This window comes from Lepus europaeus, chromosome 12, assembly GCF_033115175.1.
Source record: "Lepus europaeus isolate LE1 chromosome 12, mLepTim1.pri, whole genome shotgun sequence".
Classification (NCBI taxonomy): domain Eukaryota; kingdom Metazoa; phylum Chordata; class Mammalia; order Lagomorpha; family Leporidae; genus Lepus; species Lepus europaeus.
The window spans coordinates 55,713,619-55,729,899 of record NC_084838.1 but is presented as its reverse complement, the minus strand read 5'-3'; the positions used below and the strand labels follow the sequence as shown (position 1 = coordinate 55,729,899).

The 16,281-nt window shown below is 41.4% G+C and overlaps 3 protein-coding genes across 10 annotated transcripts in view; 2 read left to right on the top strand and 1 right to left on the bottom strand.

Moving 5' to 3' along the window:
• DENND4C (DENN domain containing 4C) overlaps positions 1–4,918 on the top strand; it is a 126,352-nt gene extending 121,434 nt beyond the window's left edge. For all 6 annotated transcript variants that reach the window (XM_062208150.1, XM_062208147.1, XM_062208148.1 and 3 more), the window contains 2 exons: positions 1,606–1,670; positions 2,123–4,918. In XM_062208150.1, coding sequence (XP_062064134.1) covers positions 1,606–1,670; positions 2,123–2,259 — 202 coding nt within the window. In that variant the 3' untranslated portion in view covers positions 2,260–4,918. The remainder of the gene's footprint in view (positions 1–1,605; positions 1,671–2,122) is intronic.
• Positions 4,919–5,167: 249 nt separating this feature from the next.
• On the bottom strand, positions 5,168–8,762 carry RPS6 (ribosomal protein S6). Its single transcript, XM_062208152.1, has 6 exons — positions 8,674–8,762; positions 7,959–8,090; positions 7,207–7,417; positions 6,862–7,008; positions 5,399–5,556; positions 5,168–5,302 (listed from the first exon to the last, which is right to left on the bottom strand). Exons 1-6 carry the CDS (start codon positions 8,677–8,679, stop codon positions 5,207–5,209), a joined length of 750 nt encoding a protein of 249 aa, XP_062064136.1. The 5' UTR covers positions 8,680–8,762; the 3' UTR covers positions 5,168–5,206.
• A 71-nt stretch (positions 8,763–8,833) lies between these two features.
• LOC133771280 (small ribosomal subunit protein eS4, X isoform-like) lies at positions 8,834–15,994 on the top strand. 3 transcript variants are annotated; one of them, XM_062207035.1, is made up of 2 exons: positions 8,834–8,920; positions 14,858–15,994. In XM_062207035.1, the coding sequence occupies exon 2, from the start codon at positions 14,865–14,867 to the stop codon at positions 15,654–15,656; it is 792 nt and encodes a 263-aa protein (XP_062063019.1). In that variant the 5' UTR covers positions 8,834–8,920; positions 14,858–14,864; the 3' UTR covers positions 15,657–15,994. The 3 variants fall into 3 exon arrangements, with proteins under 3 accessions (XP_062063019.1, XP_062063020.1, XP_062063021.1); XM_062207036.1 differs by having other exon boundaries at positions 8,841–8,920; positions 14,863–15,994; XM_062207037.1 differs by having other exon boundaries at positions 8,878–8,897; positions 14,863–15,994.
• The last annotated feature ends 287 nt before the right edge of the window (positions 15,995–16,281 follow it).

Genomic DNA, 16,281 nt, shown 5'->3' with positions numbered 1-16,281 from the left:
ATATTTACAGCTGCCCATTTTGAATTTTTATTTCTATTGGTGTAAAGCTTTATGCTCATTAACTTTTTTTTCCAAGAATTTATTTATTTATTGAAAAGTCAGAGTTACACAGAGAGAGAGGAGAGGCAGAGAGAGGGCTTCCATCCGATGGTTCACTCCCCAACTGGCTGCAACTGCCAGGGCTGTGCCGATCCGAAGCCAGGAGCCTGGAGCCTCCCCTGGGTCTCCCACATGGGTAAAGGGGCCCAAGGACCTGGGCCATCTTCCACTGCTCTCCCAGGCCACAGTAGAGAGCCAGATCAGAAGTGGAGCAGCCAGGTCTCGAACCGGTGCCCATATGGGATACTGGTGCTTCAGGTCACAGCGTTAACCCATGGCGCCACAACCAGCGTTGGCCCCTATGCTCATTAACTTTTAACTTCTTTGTTTTGTTTTAAATGTTTATTTTTTGAAAGGCAGAGTTACAGAGAAAGAGAGGCAGAGATATCTTCCTCCGCTGGTTCACTCCCCCTATGGCCGCTATGGCCAGGGCTGAGCCAAGCCGAAATCAAATGCCAGGGGCCTAGGAACCTGGGCCATCCTCTGCTGCTTTCCCCGGTGCATTAGTAGGGAGCTGGATCAGAACTGGAACAGCCAAAATAGGAACTAGCACCCATATGGGATGCTAGCACTGTAGGCCATGGCTAAAAAACACTGTGCCACAACACTGGCCCCAAGTTTTTAAAATTTTTTTAAAAATTTATTTATTTGAAAAGCAGGGTAACATAGAGGCAGAGGCAGGGAGGCCCCAAATGGCTGCAACAGCTGCAGCTGGGCCAGGAACTTCTTCCAGGTCTCCCACATGGGTGCAGGGGCCCAACCACTCATGTCACCTTCCACTGCTTTCCTAGGCCATAGCAGGGAACTGGATTAGAAATGGAGCAGCTGGGCTGGCGCTGTTGCACATTAGGTTAATCCTCCACCTGCGGCGCCAGCATCCCATATGGGCACCAGTTCTAGTCCCGGTTGCTCCTCTTCCAGTCCAGCTCTCTGGTGTGGCCACGGAAAGCAGTGGAGAATGGCTTCTCACCCGCATGGGAGACCGGGAGGGTGTACCTGGCTCCTGCCTGGCTTTGGATCGGCGCAGCGCCAGCCGTTGTGGCCACTTGGGGAGTGAACCAATGGAAGGAAGACCTCTCTCTCTGTCGCTCTCTCTCGCTGTCTGTAACTCTGCCTGTTAAATAAATAAAATCTATAAAAATAAATAAATTAAATAATTAAAAGAAGTGGAGCAGCAGGGACTCGAACCGGCACCCATATGGGATGTCAGCACTGCTCATGGCAGCTTACCTTCTGTGCCACAGCGCTGGCCCCAACTTTTAACTTCTTAACTTGAAAAAGATACAGGAAATTGCAAAAGTAATACAGTTCAATGTACCTCCTTTACCCAGCTTCCTAGAAAGGTGGCATCTCATAAAATTATATCAAAACCAGAATATTGATGTGGATATGTTAACTGGTGACTAGACTACAAGAACCTAATCTGTTTTCAGTTTTTAAAAAAACCTGCATATGTGATTATTTTATGCTATTTACTCATTAACTTTTAAAATATTTGTTTCATAGGAGTTTATACAGAGAAATCCTCTTCTTATCATTAGTGTCACTTGGGAGAGAGAATATTGACATTGGTAAGTTGGAAGGATGGTCTTTTTATTATTTTGAAGATTTTTTATTTGAAAGGCAGATAGACAGATACCCCAAACAGCCACAAAGCCAGGAGCCTGCAACTCCGTATGGGTCTCCCACATGGATGGCAGAGCCCCAAGTACTTGGCCATCTTTCCCTGCTTTCCCAGGTGCATTAGCAGGGATCTGGACCCTGAAATAGCTGGGACTCAAAACCAGTGCTCCAATGCTGGTGTTGCAAGCAGCAGCTTATTAATCCACTGCACAGCATCAGCTCCTAAAGGCTGTTTTATTTTCTAATGCTTAGAAAATTGTAGCTGGTATGTATAAAAACCCCACTTGCCTTTTAAAGACTTCTACTTTAAATGCTGCTGTTTAAATATATATTTGACTTAGTATAATTTTTCAATTCATGACCTTTAACAAATTATAACATTTTAAAAAATGTCTTTCAGAGGCTTTTGACAATGAATATGGACTTGCATACAATAGTCTACCTTCAGAGATTCTTGAAAAGTTGCAGAAAATTGATGCTCCACCAAGTGTCAGTGTGGAATGGTGCAGGAAGTGTTTTGGAGCGCCTCTCATTTAAATAAAGGATTCGTTAGAATTTTGACACATAGTACCAGGGAAGTAGATTGTCTGGAAACATTCAAGATTTTTTCCAGCTCCTGAGAATTAGTGAAAACTGAAATGAAGTTAACTCTTAGGTAATATATAATTAATTGTAATTCATACTGAAATCATCTCAAAATGTAAAATGCTGTTAAAATCCCCCAGGGTTTATTGATGTTGAAGACTTCCAACTCCTGAATTGTTTGCCTCTGGTGAAAACTATTATTTGGATTTACTCAGTATTTCTAATAGTTTGATAGAAATAAGAAACCACTCATGCTAGGCATTTTGTTTATATTTGATTTGAAGCTGTTGAGTTTGGGAAATGGCAGATCAAACTTGCCTAATCCCAAACAAATGAAATAACTCAATTATAAGAGCAATTATTTGTGTATGTGTATATGTGTGGGGCTGTGTAGGTATGTCTATGTATAGCCATATTTTACATGTATATTTATTAAAATTCTTAGATTGCATGTTGCAATACAATTTTCTGAAAGGGGTCTCATTGACTATCAAGTAAATGACTACTACCAAACTTGTCTGTAGTCGTTAATCTCAAATTTCCTGAAAATCTGATAACTGCCTTCCCTCCAACTTTCATATCTTGGTTTGTTATTACATTGCATAATGACTGTATTTTGAATATCTAGTTGCTTCCATCCTCTTCCCAAAACTTAATTTGCCAAGGCTTTGAAATGGGAATAAACTGATCAGATACTTAAATTGAGATGCAATTAGCTTTATAATTTGTGAGATTGATTGGTACATGCTTAAAATGCTAAAATTAGTGTCTGAACGGGAATCTTTGTTCAAGACATAACTTGTTGCTGTTGGTCACTTTTTGAACCTGTGGGATAAATTTGCACTGTACATTTTTATTTTTGTATAATAGTTATATATGCTTTTGAGTAAAAGTGTGAATTTGTAAATACTACTTTTTGGTTAAACCAATTAAGTCTCATAATTTTGAAGCTTACTGAGCATATGCCAGTATGTTTAAGAAAATCATGACCTCACAATGCCTCACTTTCACATGTATCATGCCTTTCATTAAAAAATATGCATTAAGGAACAGTAAACTTGCCTTAACTCTGCATGGTTTTAAAAAAAACCAGTGGTTGCATGTTTCCAGTTTATGCAGATGACTAAATCCATTGACACAAAAAGGTTATTCCCATTTGCTAAACAGCACAAATTGTGTTGACTTATATGATTTAGGCATTTACCTTTGAAGAATTTAGTCTGAATTTATTGTGAAAGTGCTGAGTGAAAGAACCTGACATAAATCATGTACAATTTTCATTACTTTCAAAATGAATCTTTTGCACTGTCTCAAGAGTATATTTTTACAATTTACAACTTGGTACTAGTTTTAATACAGAACACTGACTCGACAGAAAATTTGAAATTACCTTGCATAAAAAACTGAGGTTGAATAAAGTGAAAAATTAAGTTTGCTGTGCTTGTGTTTGTTAAATTTCTAATGATCTTGAAATCTTCAAAATTATTTTTCTCCTAGTTTTTACCTACCAAAGCACTTCCTGTTTACTGTCTAATGAAGATTTTGCAGATTTTATAGATTCTTCTAATGACCTGTTAAATTATTAGACATCAGGATTGATTTGTTAATCCTGAAGGCGTTTTCTAGCACTCACCACAGAAAGGGTAATTTTAGAAATGTCTGCAGTGATTTCTAGTCTTTAAGAAATTTTAATCCTTAATCCCATTAACTTTTAAGAGGTGTCTTTTGGCATTGGCTTTAGAATCTTTCCTAATCATCTTCTAAGTTGTTCACCACTACCTTCATGGTTCAAGACTTTATAAGCATAAATATTCTGTAGCTCCAGAATATAGTTATTAACCTTTATTCTCAAGATTGAACATTTTGGCAATCTATACTTGTCATCTTTATCAAATCTTCAATCTTAAATGAGCCAGGATAACTAGTCTAGGGGAGCCTAATTATGGTGAAAGATGGTTCTCATGTGTGATAGGTAACTTGGGAGTAACCCCTATGGCTAAAACTTCAGTCCTTTTTCTTTAGAGTAACTTTAAAATATTAAATTTCCCCTTTGGCTATTTAAAATCAATTTATTTACCTGCCATTAATTTCATGTTATTTGATATTACACCCATTAAGATCATTGGTCTTACCAGGGAACTTATTACTATTTCAGTGACATCTCAATTTGTGTACAGTTGTGGATTTTAAGACACTAAAGCTCTAGGCTCTGGGTGAAAAATTTACTGCTAAAATGCATACTCTAGAAACTTAAACCTAATGTGCCTTTTGAGTGTCATGATAGCCTTTCAACATTACAACTAAACATTATAGTTACTACAAAAGCCATGCTATATTAGTATTTCTTTGTAGGTTTTTCATTGATGTAAGAATGTTTGTTTTGAAGAGGCAGTCAACTGCTTTTCAAGTCAGTTTTGTTAATGCATTAAGTTTGCACTGGTTTTAAAAGCTTTGTGAAATTTTAAAAAATGGTATCCATTAGCCGTGCCTTAACAATTTAAAAAAAAAAAAAAAACTCTCGCAGTGTCCACCTTCACAGGGCACTCTGCATATATTGTAAATATCTTTTTCAGAAAAAGTGTGTTCCTCAAAATAAACTGTATAAAACGATTGACAGTCCCAGTTGTTTATTTCCCACGCTGTTCCTTGCCTTTCTGAAAAGAATCTTAATGTGCCATTCACTACCAAAAGAAACCCTTTATCTTGGCCATCTATTCCCACTAGTCCCTGAATTAACTCAAGAGTACTGCTTTCAGGACTCTGTCCACCCTTACCAGACTGTCGCATACACATACCTCCTTTTTCCATGACCTGTTTCCCTTCATTTATGTAGTTACATCATCAATGAAAAACCAGTAAAGGAGATCTGAAAATCTTATTTATTTGTTGTTATTAAACCTTATTTTTGACTGGACTCAGATTTAGAAGTAGACGCTCTCAGAGAAGACAGCCTACGTCTCTTGGCAATCTGTTCCTGGCGTTTTTCTTTGGCCTCCTAAACAAAACAAAAAGCAGTTAAAGCTTGTCTGTATTGAAAAGATATGCACCCAATCCAAAGGCAGACCTAATGCCCTATCCACTTTGGACTTACCTTCATTCTCTTGGCCAAGAGTTTAGCATATTCTGCAGCCTCCTCTTTGTTCTTCTTAGTACGCTGTTTCTTCAGAGCAATTCGCCGGCGTTTGTGTTGCAGGACACGTGGAGTAACCAGACGCTGAATCTTGGGTGCTTTGGTCCTAGGTTTCTTACCTAAAAATCCAGACAGTTCAATTGAATATCAATCAAATGCCCAGATTCATTAAGATCCACATCTTTAAGCAAGCACGCATGTATTTTCTAACTATGATATACACAAGTTTCAGTTATGTCTGAAAACGTAGTTGAGGCTTTTGATTTCTTAACTATTCTACAATTTAGAATAACTACCACCCCCTTATCAAAACTCAAAATGAAGGGCTAAAATAAACATGAAGGCAACTGAAGGCCTTCTGAAAAGCAACCAGTTATTTTTGTTTGCTAAGTGCCTATGCTTTACTGAAACAAAATGGCATGATTTTTTAGTATGCCTCTGTGCAGCAAGTCTGTGAAAAGCAGGGCTGGCGCTGTGGTGTAGTAGGCTAAACCTCCACCCGCAGTGTCCCGGCTGCTCTTCTGATCCTGCTCTCAGCTTATGGCCTGGGAGAGCAGTGGAAGATGGCCCAAGTGTGTGGGCTCCTGTACCCATGTGGGAGACCCTTAAGAAGCTCCAGTCTCTTGCTTCAGATCAGCCCAGTTCTCGCCAGTGCAGCCACTGGAGTGAACCAGTGGATGGAAAACCTTTCTGTCTCTTCCCTATGGTAACTCTACCCCTCAAGTAAAATATAAAAACACCTGAAAAGCAATCTACATTATCCTTGCATGCATGCACTGCGATAATTTATGCCTGGATCTGCTTCAGAGCAGAAGCCTCTACCATTTTAAGTTCATGGACACTGGGAACACTTCAGGCTGTAAGATTAAGCACTCAAGCTTCACAATAGGTATTTTGTCTGTGACATATCCTTAGCACCAAAAACAGCACCATAGTAGGTGTTCAGATATTTCAACAATGAACTAATAGCCCATATCATGTGCCAAGTGTCCTGAAAACCAAATGTGAAATTATGTATCTATGTAGCATAAACTCACACATTTCACTATAAAAATGATCACTGGTTAATTGTTCACTGGTGACATGTTACCTAGTAATATAAGAGGAATCTTCAAAAAAAATCAGACAATGCATATCACACATAAAAAATCTTGAATGGGTTCTTCAAAAACTTTACAACCAAAATAAAAGTGAGAACACTTGCAGACACAGCCCCACAATATCTGATCATTCTTGTGACTTGACCCCAAAACACAGCATTGAATACGAACAAGGATAAATACCTAGTGTGTAGCTGGACACCTGCTAATACCTTCTTAAAAATTCAGGGGTGCAAATGCTCCAATATAAGGCACAAATTTTATCTGACATACACTATCTGCCCATGAGAAAAAATAAGCCCTAAATTGTATAATCCCTCCTACCTTCTTTGTTTAAGGGCTTTCTTACAACATACTGGCGTACATCATCTTCTTTAGAGAGGTTGAAAAGTTTACGAATTCTGCTGGCTCTTTTAGGACCCAGGCGACGAGGCACCGTGGTATCAGTCAATCCAGGAATATCTTTCTCTCCTTAGAAGAGATAAGTGAACAAAGTTTAACTCAACAACCTCCTTATAATTAAGAATCCCAAATTGGCATGTTTATCCTATACTGATCACTTGTAACTGCACTGGTAGAGACAAGTTCCTGTGTCTAAACGGAGATCCTTGAAATGAAAAAGTTCACTTTCCACAAACATCAAACTTAAGCAACATACATGCTTCTCACCTTTTTTTACAATAACCAAGTTGAGAACACTCAAATTGGCATCGACAATGCAGCCCCGAACTGATTTGCGCTTTCTTTCTCCAGTTCTCCTTGGTCTGTAACAGGAATGCCCCTTACTCAGCAGCAGGCGGACCCGGCCATGGGTCAAGACACCTTGCTTCATAGGAAAACCTTGTTTATCATTCCCACCACTGATCCGGACCACATAACCCTGCCGGAACACAATGACATAGTTACTGTTTCTATTCCAAATTTAAAAACCAAGAATTATTAAGCCTAGCACACCCAATTGTAGGGAGTGAAATTCGTTTTAAGTCTAATTGGAGGTACTCAGCAAGTAGCAGTATATTCTCCAGCTGCTAGTTTGCCAAGTTCAATTAGCAAATTCCTTTCCAGTTCACATTTCTAGCCTGTTTTACTAGTTAACACCACTAAGAGAACAAAAACATTTAAGAAATCAAGACAACAAACTATCCTTCTTAGCATTTAAAAAATACCCCCTAAGTACTATCAAGCAGCGGACTATTTGACGTTTGCCTTGGTGTATAATGCAGGGAATGAAGCCTATGTTCATGTCAACTTCAGCTTTATTTTGCAGTTTAACTATACAACCCCCACAGGTGACAGCTCCCCTTTGCAAGGTGACATTCAGAAATGACCCACTTAAGTTAGAATACAGAACTCAGGAGTCTGAATTACCACTATCATTCACGGTCTCACTAAAAGAGCTGCAACAACGCGTTAATTTTTACCTTCCATTCTTCACCCAGAGCGTCGGCAGCAACTTCTGTGGCCATACGCTTCTCATAGAAAGTACGAAGTTTACGTTCATCGTCCACTTCGATGAGTTTCTGGCAGCCAGTGGCTGGGAAGGAGATATTCAGCTGCAGTTTTAAAAGGAGGAAAAAGCTTAGCAAGTCGCCTGTGTTAGGTAATTTAGAGCCTCCCGCAACAGTCATTCATTTCAAGACGCCCTTCATGTCACCCTCAATCGGCAGAAATGTGAAATGCCGGTTTCACTTTTTAAAGAATCACTAGTAAGCGTAGTTAACACCCAGCAAGCACCACTCTAGGTAAGCCACGTTTTCTCAAGTCCCGCGGGGTGGCTCCGCGGCCGAGGGCGCTCCGCTGCCGTTCACCCGCTCCATCAGGAAATATGATCTAGGTGGCTTAGATCAAGAGCCGCGCGAAAGGGCAGCCGCAAACTGGGAAAAACGTCTGCTTCAGTCCAGGCTGGGCGCGAGATCGCCACCATGGCGCTCCCAGACCGGCGCGACTCCAGTCGCAATCAGTCGCCATCCGCTCGCCCAGTGAGCTCTGTTTCCACAAGTACAAACTTTTCCCCTGCCTCAGACCCTTCTCCAACAAGGGACAGTATCTTGAAGAGCTGGGGCCGCGGCAAAGCAGAATTCTGGAGCTCGATGCAAGTACCTCAAAGCTAGTTCAACACCCACAACCCCGACCTACCTTCATTTTGAAGCAGCTGACCGCCTCGGAGGCGCCAGGGAAAAGAGGCCCGACTTCCGCTTAGCTTAGATCACATAGGCACTTTCCGTTCTCGCGAGATGAACAGACGGCTGTGTGGCGGAAGTGAGTGTAAGTGGGCGGGACTTCCGGTGGGGGTTAGTTGGCGCTATAGACGCGAACTCCGCGAGCGTTGAGTAAGAAGTTGTGGCGGTCGCAAAGGTTTGGTGAGACGAGCCTACGTTTAGTTGTAAGAGATAATCTTTCCACTAAGTAGTATTTTCTGCGCTGTCCTGTGCCTTTTAGCTGTTCCGTGGCCGAGCCCCAGCTGAGTCCCGACCACTGCATCCGATAACCCAAGAGTAGGACAGGACCGTACTATCACAAAATGACCACCTCAGTCATCTGTCGCCCGTGCCCACAACCGCGGTTAGGCCAAGTCCATGGGACCGTCATATGTCTTCTGAAGTCTCCCTGCTTTCTCTGTTGTCTCTACGATCTTTCAAAAACGCAAAGTCGTATCACTGCCCTACTGGAAATGCATCATACATCAGTGAAATACTGTCCAAAACCTTTGCCAGGGCCTCAAACTTTAAACAGTTTCGAACTGGCCTTTTGACCGTCGTTAGAGCCATGGAGGTCTTTCATACTAAATGCAGCCTCGGAAGAGACACCTTTCCCAACCACACTACCCAAAACACACATACTAACTGGCTAATACAGTGCTGTTCTCCTATGTGGTACTTAATCATGAAAAGTAAATGGGTTATTTATGGTCTACCTCCTCTACTAGATGATAATTTTGGGATACCCGGACATACCCAGATGCTTGATGCATAGTGAGAAAAGACTAGTAAATATTTTTTAAAATGTTTATTTACTCGAAAGAGTGATAGAAAAAGAGTTTTCCATTCAATTCCCAAATGCCTGTAATAACCAAGTCTGGGCCAGCCTGAAGTCCAGACCAGAACTCCACTGGGGTCTCACCTGTGGGTGACAGGAGCCCAAGCATTTGAGCCATTTTCTGCTGCCTCCAGGTTGCATTAGCAGGAATTTAGATCAGAAGTGAAGATGGGGACTAGATCTAATCACTGAGATGGAGTGCAGGCGTTCCAAATGGTGGCTTAACTCACAAGACAACACTCATCCCTTAATAGTAAATCTTGAAATGACAGTGATGCAACTCTTAGTAGTACAGAAAGATGTGGGAGAGAGAAGGTGCATTTGATTATTCCTCTAGAACATTTCTGGGAGAAGCAGGTTGGGGACCCAGGAGATCTAACTCTGAAGCCCACAGTCTTGATAAGTACACTGAAGAAGCAATATTTATTGTCTATTACGTATTTTCTCCATATTTTATTTTCAAGAAAAATGTAACTACATTATATAAACAAAATAATGTTTATTTTCCAAGACTTTTGCATACCATCTTCTGCTTTACTACTGCAAAGTTTTGAATTTAGACCTGCTTTGCATTCAAAGTTGATTCTACTGAATCCTGTTTGATCAACTTACATTAATTCATAGAATGTTTGCTAAAATGATACTTTTTAAAGCCTTTTATGTAATTTTTGTTCTAAAATTAACACAATGTAAAATTAATCATTTTAAAGTGAACAAGTCTGTGACACTTAATACATTCACAATTTTATGCAGCCACCATTGCAGTTATCTAGTTCCAAAGTATTTTCCTTACCCTGAAAGAAAACCCCATACCCCTTAAGCAGTTATTCCCCATTCCCTATTTCCACCAGCTACTTGCAGGCACCAATCTGTGTTTATACCTATGGTTTTATCTATTCTATATATTTCATATAAATGGACAATTATGTGACCTTTTGTATGTGTCTTCTAATGTTTTGAGGTCCATCCATGCTGTAGCATGTATCACTACTACATTCCTTTTGATGGTTCAATAATATTCCACTATTTATGATTAGACCACAATTTGATGGACCTTTCAGCCTTTTCTACCTTTTGACTTTGGCAAATAGTGCAGCTGTTTGAATTCATGTTTTCGGTGTATGTAGGTATATACCTAGGAGTGAAATGGCTGCATCATATACTAATTCTATATTTAAATCCTGGAAAAATCGTGAAACTTTCACGATGGGTATAACCATTTTACATTCCCACCAACAACCCATGGGGGCTCCAATTTCTCCACATCTTGGCCAACACACTTGTTCTTTTTCTTTGTTTTTTTTTTTTTTCTAGCCATGCTAATGAATGTTGTATGGTAATACATTGTAGTTTTCATTTGCATATCCCTAATGACTAATGATATTAGCCTCTTTTCATGTGTTTGACCAATTTGTGGATCATCTTTGCAGAATTGTCTATTCAAGCTTTTAGTCCTCACCCCATTTTGGGGCTCTAGTTATTGAAGTAGTGGGAGTGAATTAATGTGAGGCAAAGTGTAAAGTCTAAGATTGTGTCCCAGGTTTTTTTTTTTTTTTTTTCCTTAAAAAAATGTATGGAGGGGGCAGTGCTATGGCTTAGTGAGTAAAAGCCCCAACCTGCAGTGCCAGCATCCAATGTAGGCACCAGTTCAAGTCCCAGCTGTTCCACTTGTGATCCAGCTCCCTGCTAATTCACCTGGGAAAGCAGCAGAGGATAGCTCAAGTAATTGGGTCCTTACATCCATGTGGGAAACTCAGAAGAAGCTTCTGGCTTCAGTATGGCTCAGTCCTAGCTGTTGCCATTTGGAAGTGAATCAGCAGGTAGACGATCCCTCTCTCCTCCCCACCTTCTCCCTCTCTGCCTTTCAAATAAAAGTATCTTAAAAATTACTATCTTAGCTCTAAGTGTACATCTCAGTGTTATAAATGTGTTCACATTTTTCTGAACAATCTCTAGAATTATTTCATCTTGTAAAAGGAGAAACTTCATACTCATTAGACACTTCTCACACCTCCCCTCTCCCACAGCCCTTGGTAACCATTTTACTTTCAGTCTACATGGTTTTGCCCAAATATCTCTTATAAGTAGAATCAAATAGTAGTTATCTTTTTGTGACTGCCTTATTTGATCATAATATCCTCAAGGTCAACTGTGTTACATAATATGACAATGTTTCCTTCTCTTTAAAGCTAAATTTCTATTGCATGTATATACCACATTTTAAAGTTTTTTAAAAAGATTTATTTATTTGAGAGGCAGAGAGAGAGAGAGAAAGTCTTCCATCTGCTGGTTCACTCCCCAAATCACCACAACAGCTGGAGCCAAGCTGATCCGAACCAGGAGCCAAGAGCTTCTTCCGGGTCTCCCATGCAGATGCAGGGGACCAAGGATTTGGGCCATCTTCCACTGCTTTCCAAAGTTATAGCATAGCTGGATCGGAAGTAGAGCAGCCAGGACTCAAACCTGAGGCCATATGGGATGCCAGTACTGCAGACAGGCTTTACCTGCTACACTGCAGCAACAGCCCCACCACATTTTCTTTATTTATTTGTCAGTAGACATTTGGGTCGCTTCTGCCTTTTAGTTATTGTGTATAATCATGATATTTTTTAATAAAGCAATTTTTAAAACATTTATTTGAAAGGCAGAGTTACAGAGAGAAGGAGAGAGATAAAGATCCTCCAAGCACCAGTTCACTCCCTAAGTTGCCACACTAGCTAGAGCTGTGCTGATCTGAAGCCAGGAGCCAGGAGCTTCCTCTGGGTCTCACACATGGGTGGCAGGGCCCCAGGCTCTGCAGCCTTCTCAGATAGGGATCTGAATCAGAAGTGGAACAGCTTGGGACCAGTGCTGTGGCACAGCGGGTTAATACCCTGGCCTGAAGCGCCAGCATCTCATATGGGCACTGGTTTGAGACCTGGCTGCTCCACTTCCAATCCAGCTCTCTGCTATGGCCTGGGGAAGCAGTAGAAGATGGCCCAAGTCCTTGGGCCCCTACACTTGCGTGGGAGACCTGGAAAAAATTCCAGGCTCCTGGCGTCAGATTGGCGCAGCTCTGGCCGTTGCAACCAGCTGGGGAGTGAACCAGCAGATGGAAGATCGATCTCTCTCTCTCTCTCTCTCTCTCTGCCTCTCCTCTCTCTGACTTTCAAGTAAATAAATAAATCTTTTTAAAAAAACTAATTAAAATTTTTTTAAAAAGTGGAACAGCTGAGACTCGAACCAATGTCCACATGGGATGCTGGCACCACAGGCAATGGCTTTAACCACTATGTCACAGTGCCAGCCCCATAATTATGGTATTAATATGAATGTGCAAATATCTCTATATGACCCTTCTTTCAATTCTTTTGAATATACAAGTATATCTAGAAATGGGATTGCTGGATCACCAGGTAGTTCTATTTTTAATTTTTTGAGGAAACTTCATGATGTTTTCCATAATAGTAATACCAATTTACAGTCCCACCAATAGCACATACAGGTTGCTCATTTTTAAGTTGGATTTTTTTTAAAGATTTATTTATTTGAAAGTTAGAGTTACAAAGAGGGAAAGAGATCCTCAATCAGCTGGTTCACTCCCTAAATGGCCACAATGACTAGGGCTGGCCCAGGCCGAAGCCAGAAGCCAGGAGCCTCTTCTAGGTCTCCCATGTAGGTGCAAAGGCCCAAGCACTTGGGCCATTTTCTGCTGCTTTCCCAGGCACATTAGGAGGGAGCTGGATCAAAGTGGAACCGTCAGGAATCAAACTGGCACCTATATGAGATGCTGGCACTGCAGGCCGTGGCTTAGCCTGCTGAACCATAGTGCTGGCCCCTCTGTTTGTCCTATTGTTAAGGAGTAGTAAGAATTCTTTAGATATTTAGAATACTAAATTATTAGGTATATAATGTCCAAAAATTTTCTTCCATTCTCTAAATGATCTTTTTAGTTTCTTGATAGTATCCTTTGATCCACAGAAGTTTTTATTTTATTTATTTGAAAGCCAGAGTAAGAGAGAGGGAACACAATTCCATCTAATGTGTTGTTCCCCAAATGCCTGCAATAGTTGAGGCTGGGTCATGCGTTGTGGCATATCAGGGTAAGCTGCCACCTGTGATGCCGGCATTCCATATGGTGCCAGTTCCTGTCTTGGCTGCTCCACTTCCAATCCAGCTCCTAGCTAATGTGCCTGGGAAAGCAGTGTAAGATGGCCTGGTTCCTGGCTTCTGCCTGAACCAGCCCTGGCTGTTGGAGCCATTTGGGGAGTGAACCAGTGGATGGAAGACTTCTCTCTGTCTCTCCCTCTCTAACTCTATCTTTCATACAAATGAAGATTTGTTTATTTTATTTGAAAGGCAAAGTTAAAGAAGCAGAAAGGTAGGGACAGAGAGAGAGAGAGAGAGAGTGAGCGAGCTTCTGTCCTCTGGTTCACTCCTCAAAATGGCCACAATGGCTGATGCTAGGTTGGCCCAAAGCCAGGAGCTAGGAGCTTCTTCCGGGTCTCCCACATGGGTGCAGGGGCCCAAGGACCTGGGCCATCTTCTAATGCTTTCTCAGGCCATAGCAGAGAGCTGGATTGGAAAAGGAGCAGCTGGGACACAAACTGGCACCCATATGGGCTGCTGGTGCTGCAGGTGGAGGTTTAGCTTACTATGCCACAGCATCGGCCCTTGGCTACACACTATTTATTTATTTATTTATTTGACAGATAGAATTAGACAGTGAGAGAAAGAGAGACAGAGAGAAAGGTCTTCCTTCCATTGGTTCACCCCCAAATGGCTGCCATGGCTGGAGCTACGCCGATCCAAAGCCAGGAGCCAGGTGCTTCTTTCTGGTCTCCCATGTGGGTGCAGGGGCCCAAGCACTTGGGCCATCCTCCACTGCTTTCCCGGGCACATTAGCAGGGAGCTGGGTTGGAACTGGAGCAGCCAAGACTCAAACTGGTACCCATATGTGATGCCAGCACCACAGGTGGCAGCTTAAGCCCCTACACCACACTGATGGCCCCAAATAAATAAATCTTAAAAAAAAAAAAAAAAAAAAGACAGGAGCTTGGAACTCCATTCTGATCTCCTACATGGGTTACAAATGTCCGAGCACTGGGGCAATCATTTGATGCTTCCCAAGAGTGTTAGCAAGGAGCTGGATTGGATGCAGTCATCCCAAGTGGTAGCTTAACCTGCTACACCACACCTGCCCCTACAAAACCTTTTAATTTAGATGAAATATAATTTCTTAAGTTGTTGATGATTGTGCTTGTGGTATCATTTAAGAATAGATTGTCCACGCTTTTGTTCCTAGTACAGCCATGGCTCGTGGTCCCAAGAAGCATCTGAAGCGAGTAGCAGCTCCAAAGCATTGGATGCTGGATAAATTGACCAGTGTGTTTGCTCCTCGTCCATCCACTGGTCCCCACAAGCTGAGAGAATGTCTTCCTCTCATCATTTTCCTAAGGAACAAGCTTAAGTATGCCCTGACAGGAGATGAAGTAAAGAAGATTTGTATGCAGCGGTTCATTAAAATTGATGGCAAAGTCCGAGCTGATATAACCTACCCTGCTGGTTTTATGGATGTCATCAGCATTGACAAGACTGGAGAGAATTTCCGTCTGATCTATGATACCAAGGGTCGCTTTGCTGTTCATCGTATTACACCTGAGGAGGCCAAGTACAAGTTATGCAAAGTGAGGAAGATCTTTGTGGGCACAAAAGGAATCCCACATCTGGTGACCCATGATGCTCGTACCATTCGCTACCCTGATCCCCTCATCAAGATGAATGACACCATTCAGATTGATTTGGAGACTGGCAAGATTACCGATTTCATTAAGTTTGACACTGGTAATCTGTGCATGGTGACTGGAGGTGCAAACCTGGGAAGAATTGGTGTGATCACCAACAGAGAGAGGCATCCTGGCTCTTTTGATGTGGTCCATGTAAAGGATGCCAATGGCAACAGCTTTGCCACACGGCTCTCCAACATTTTTGTTATCGGCAAAGGCAACAAACCATGGATATCTCTTCCTCGAGGAAAGGGGATCCGCCTTACCATTGCTGAAGAGAGAGACAAGAGACTGGCTGCCAAGCAGAGCAGTGGGTGAAATGATCTCTAGGTGACATGTTGGAAAAGTCTTTGTACTTAACTAAAACAACCAACATGATTAATTTAAAGAAAAAAAAGAATATATTGTTCAGTCCAAGGTTGTAAAAATTCATTCCTATATTTTCTAATCTAATCTCAAAGATTTACCCCTTTGTTGCTGTTTTAGTTCTTTTGTTTAGGTCATTGATCCATTTTAAGCTGACTGTTTCTATAATATGATTTTGGGAGTCTAGCTTCCTTCTGCTGCATGTGGATATCCAGTTGTTCTGGCATCATTTGTTGAAGAGACTTTCTCTCATTAAATGTTCTTTGCACTCTTATTGAAAATGTTGCCATATATGTATGGATTTATTTCTAAACTCTCAATCTTATTTCATTGTTACATATATCTATTCTATGCTATACCACACTTGTTGTTATTATTATACTTTGCAGTTATGTTTCTTTTCTTTTTTTTCTTTTTTTTTTTTTTTTTTTTTGACAGGCAGAGTGGACAGTGAGAGAGAGAGAGAGACAGGGAGAAAGGTCTTCCTTTTGCCGTTGGTTCACCCTCCAATGGCCGCCGCGGCCAGTGCACCGCGCTGATCCGGCAGGAGCCAGGTGCTTATCCTGGTCTCCCATGG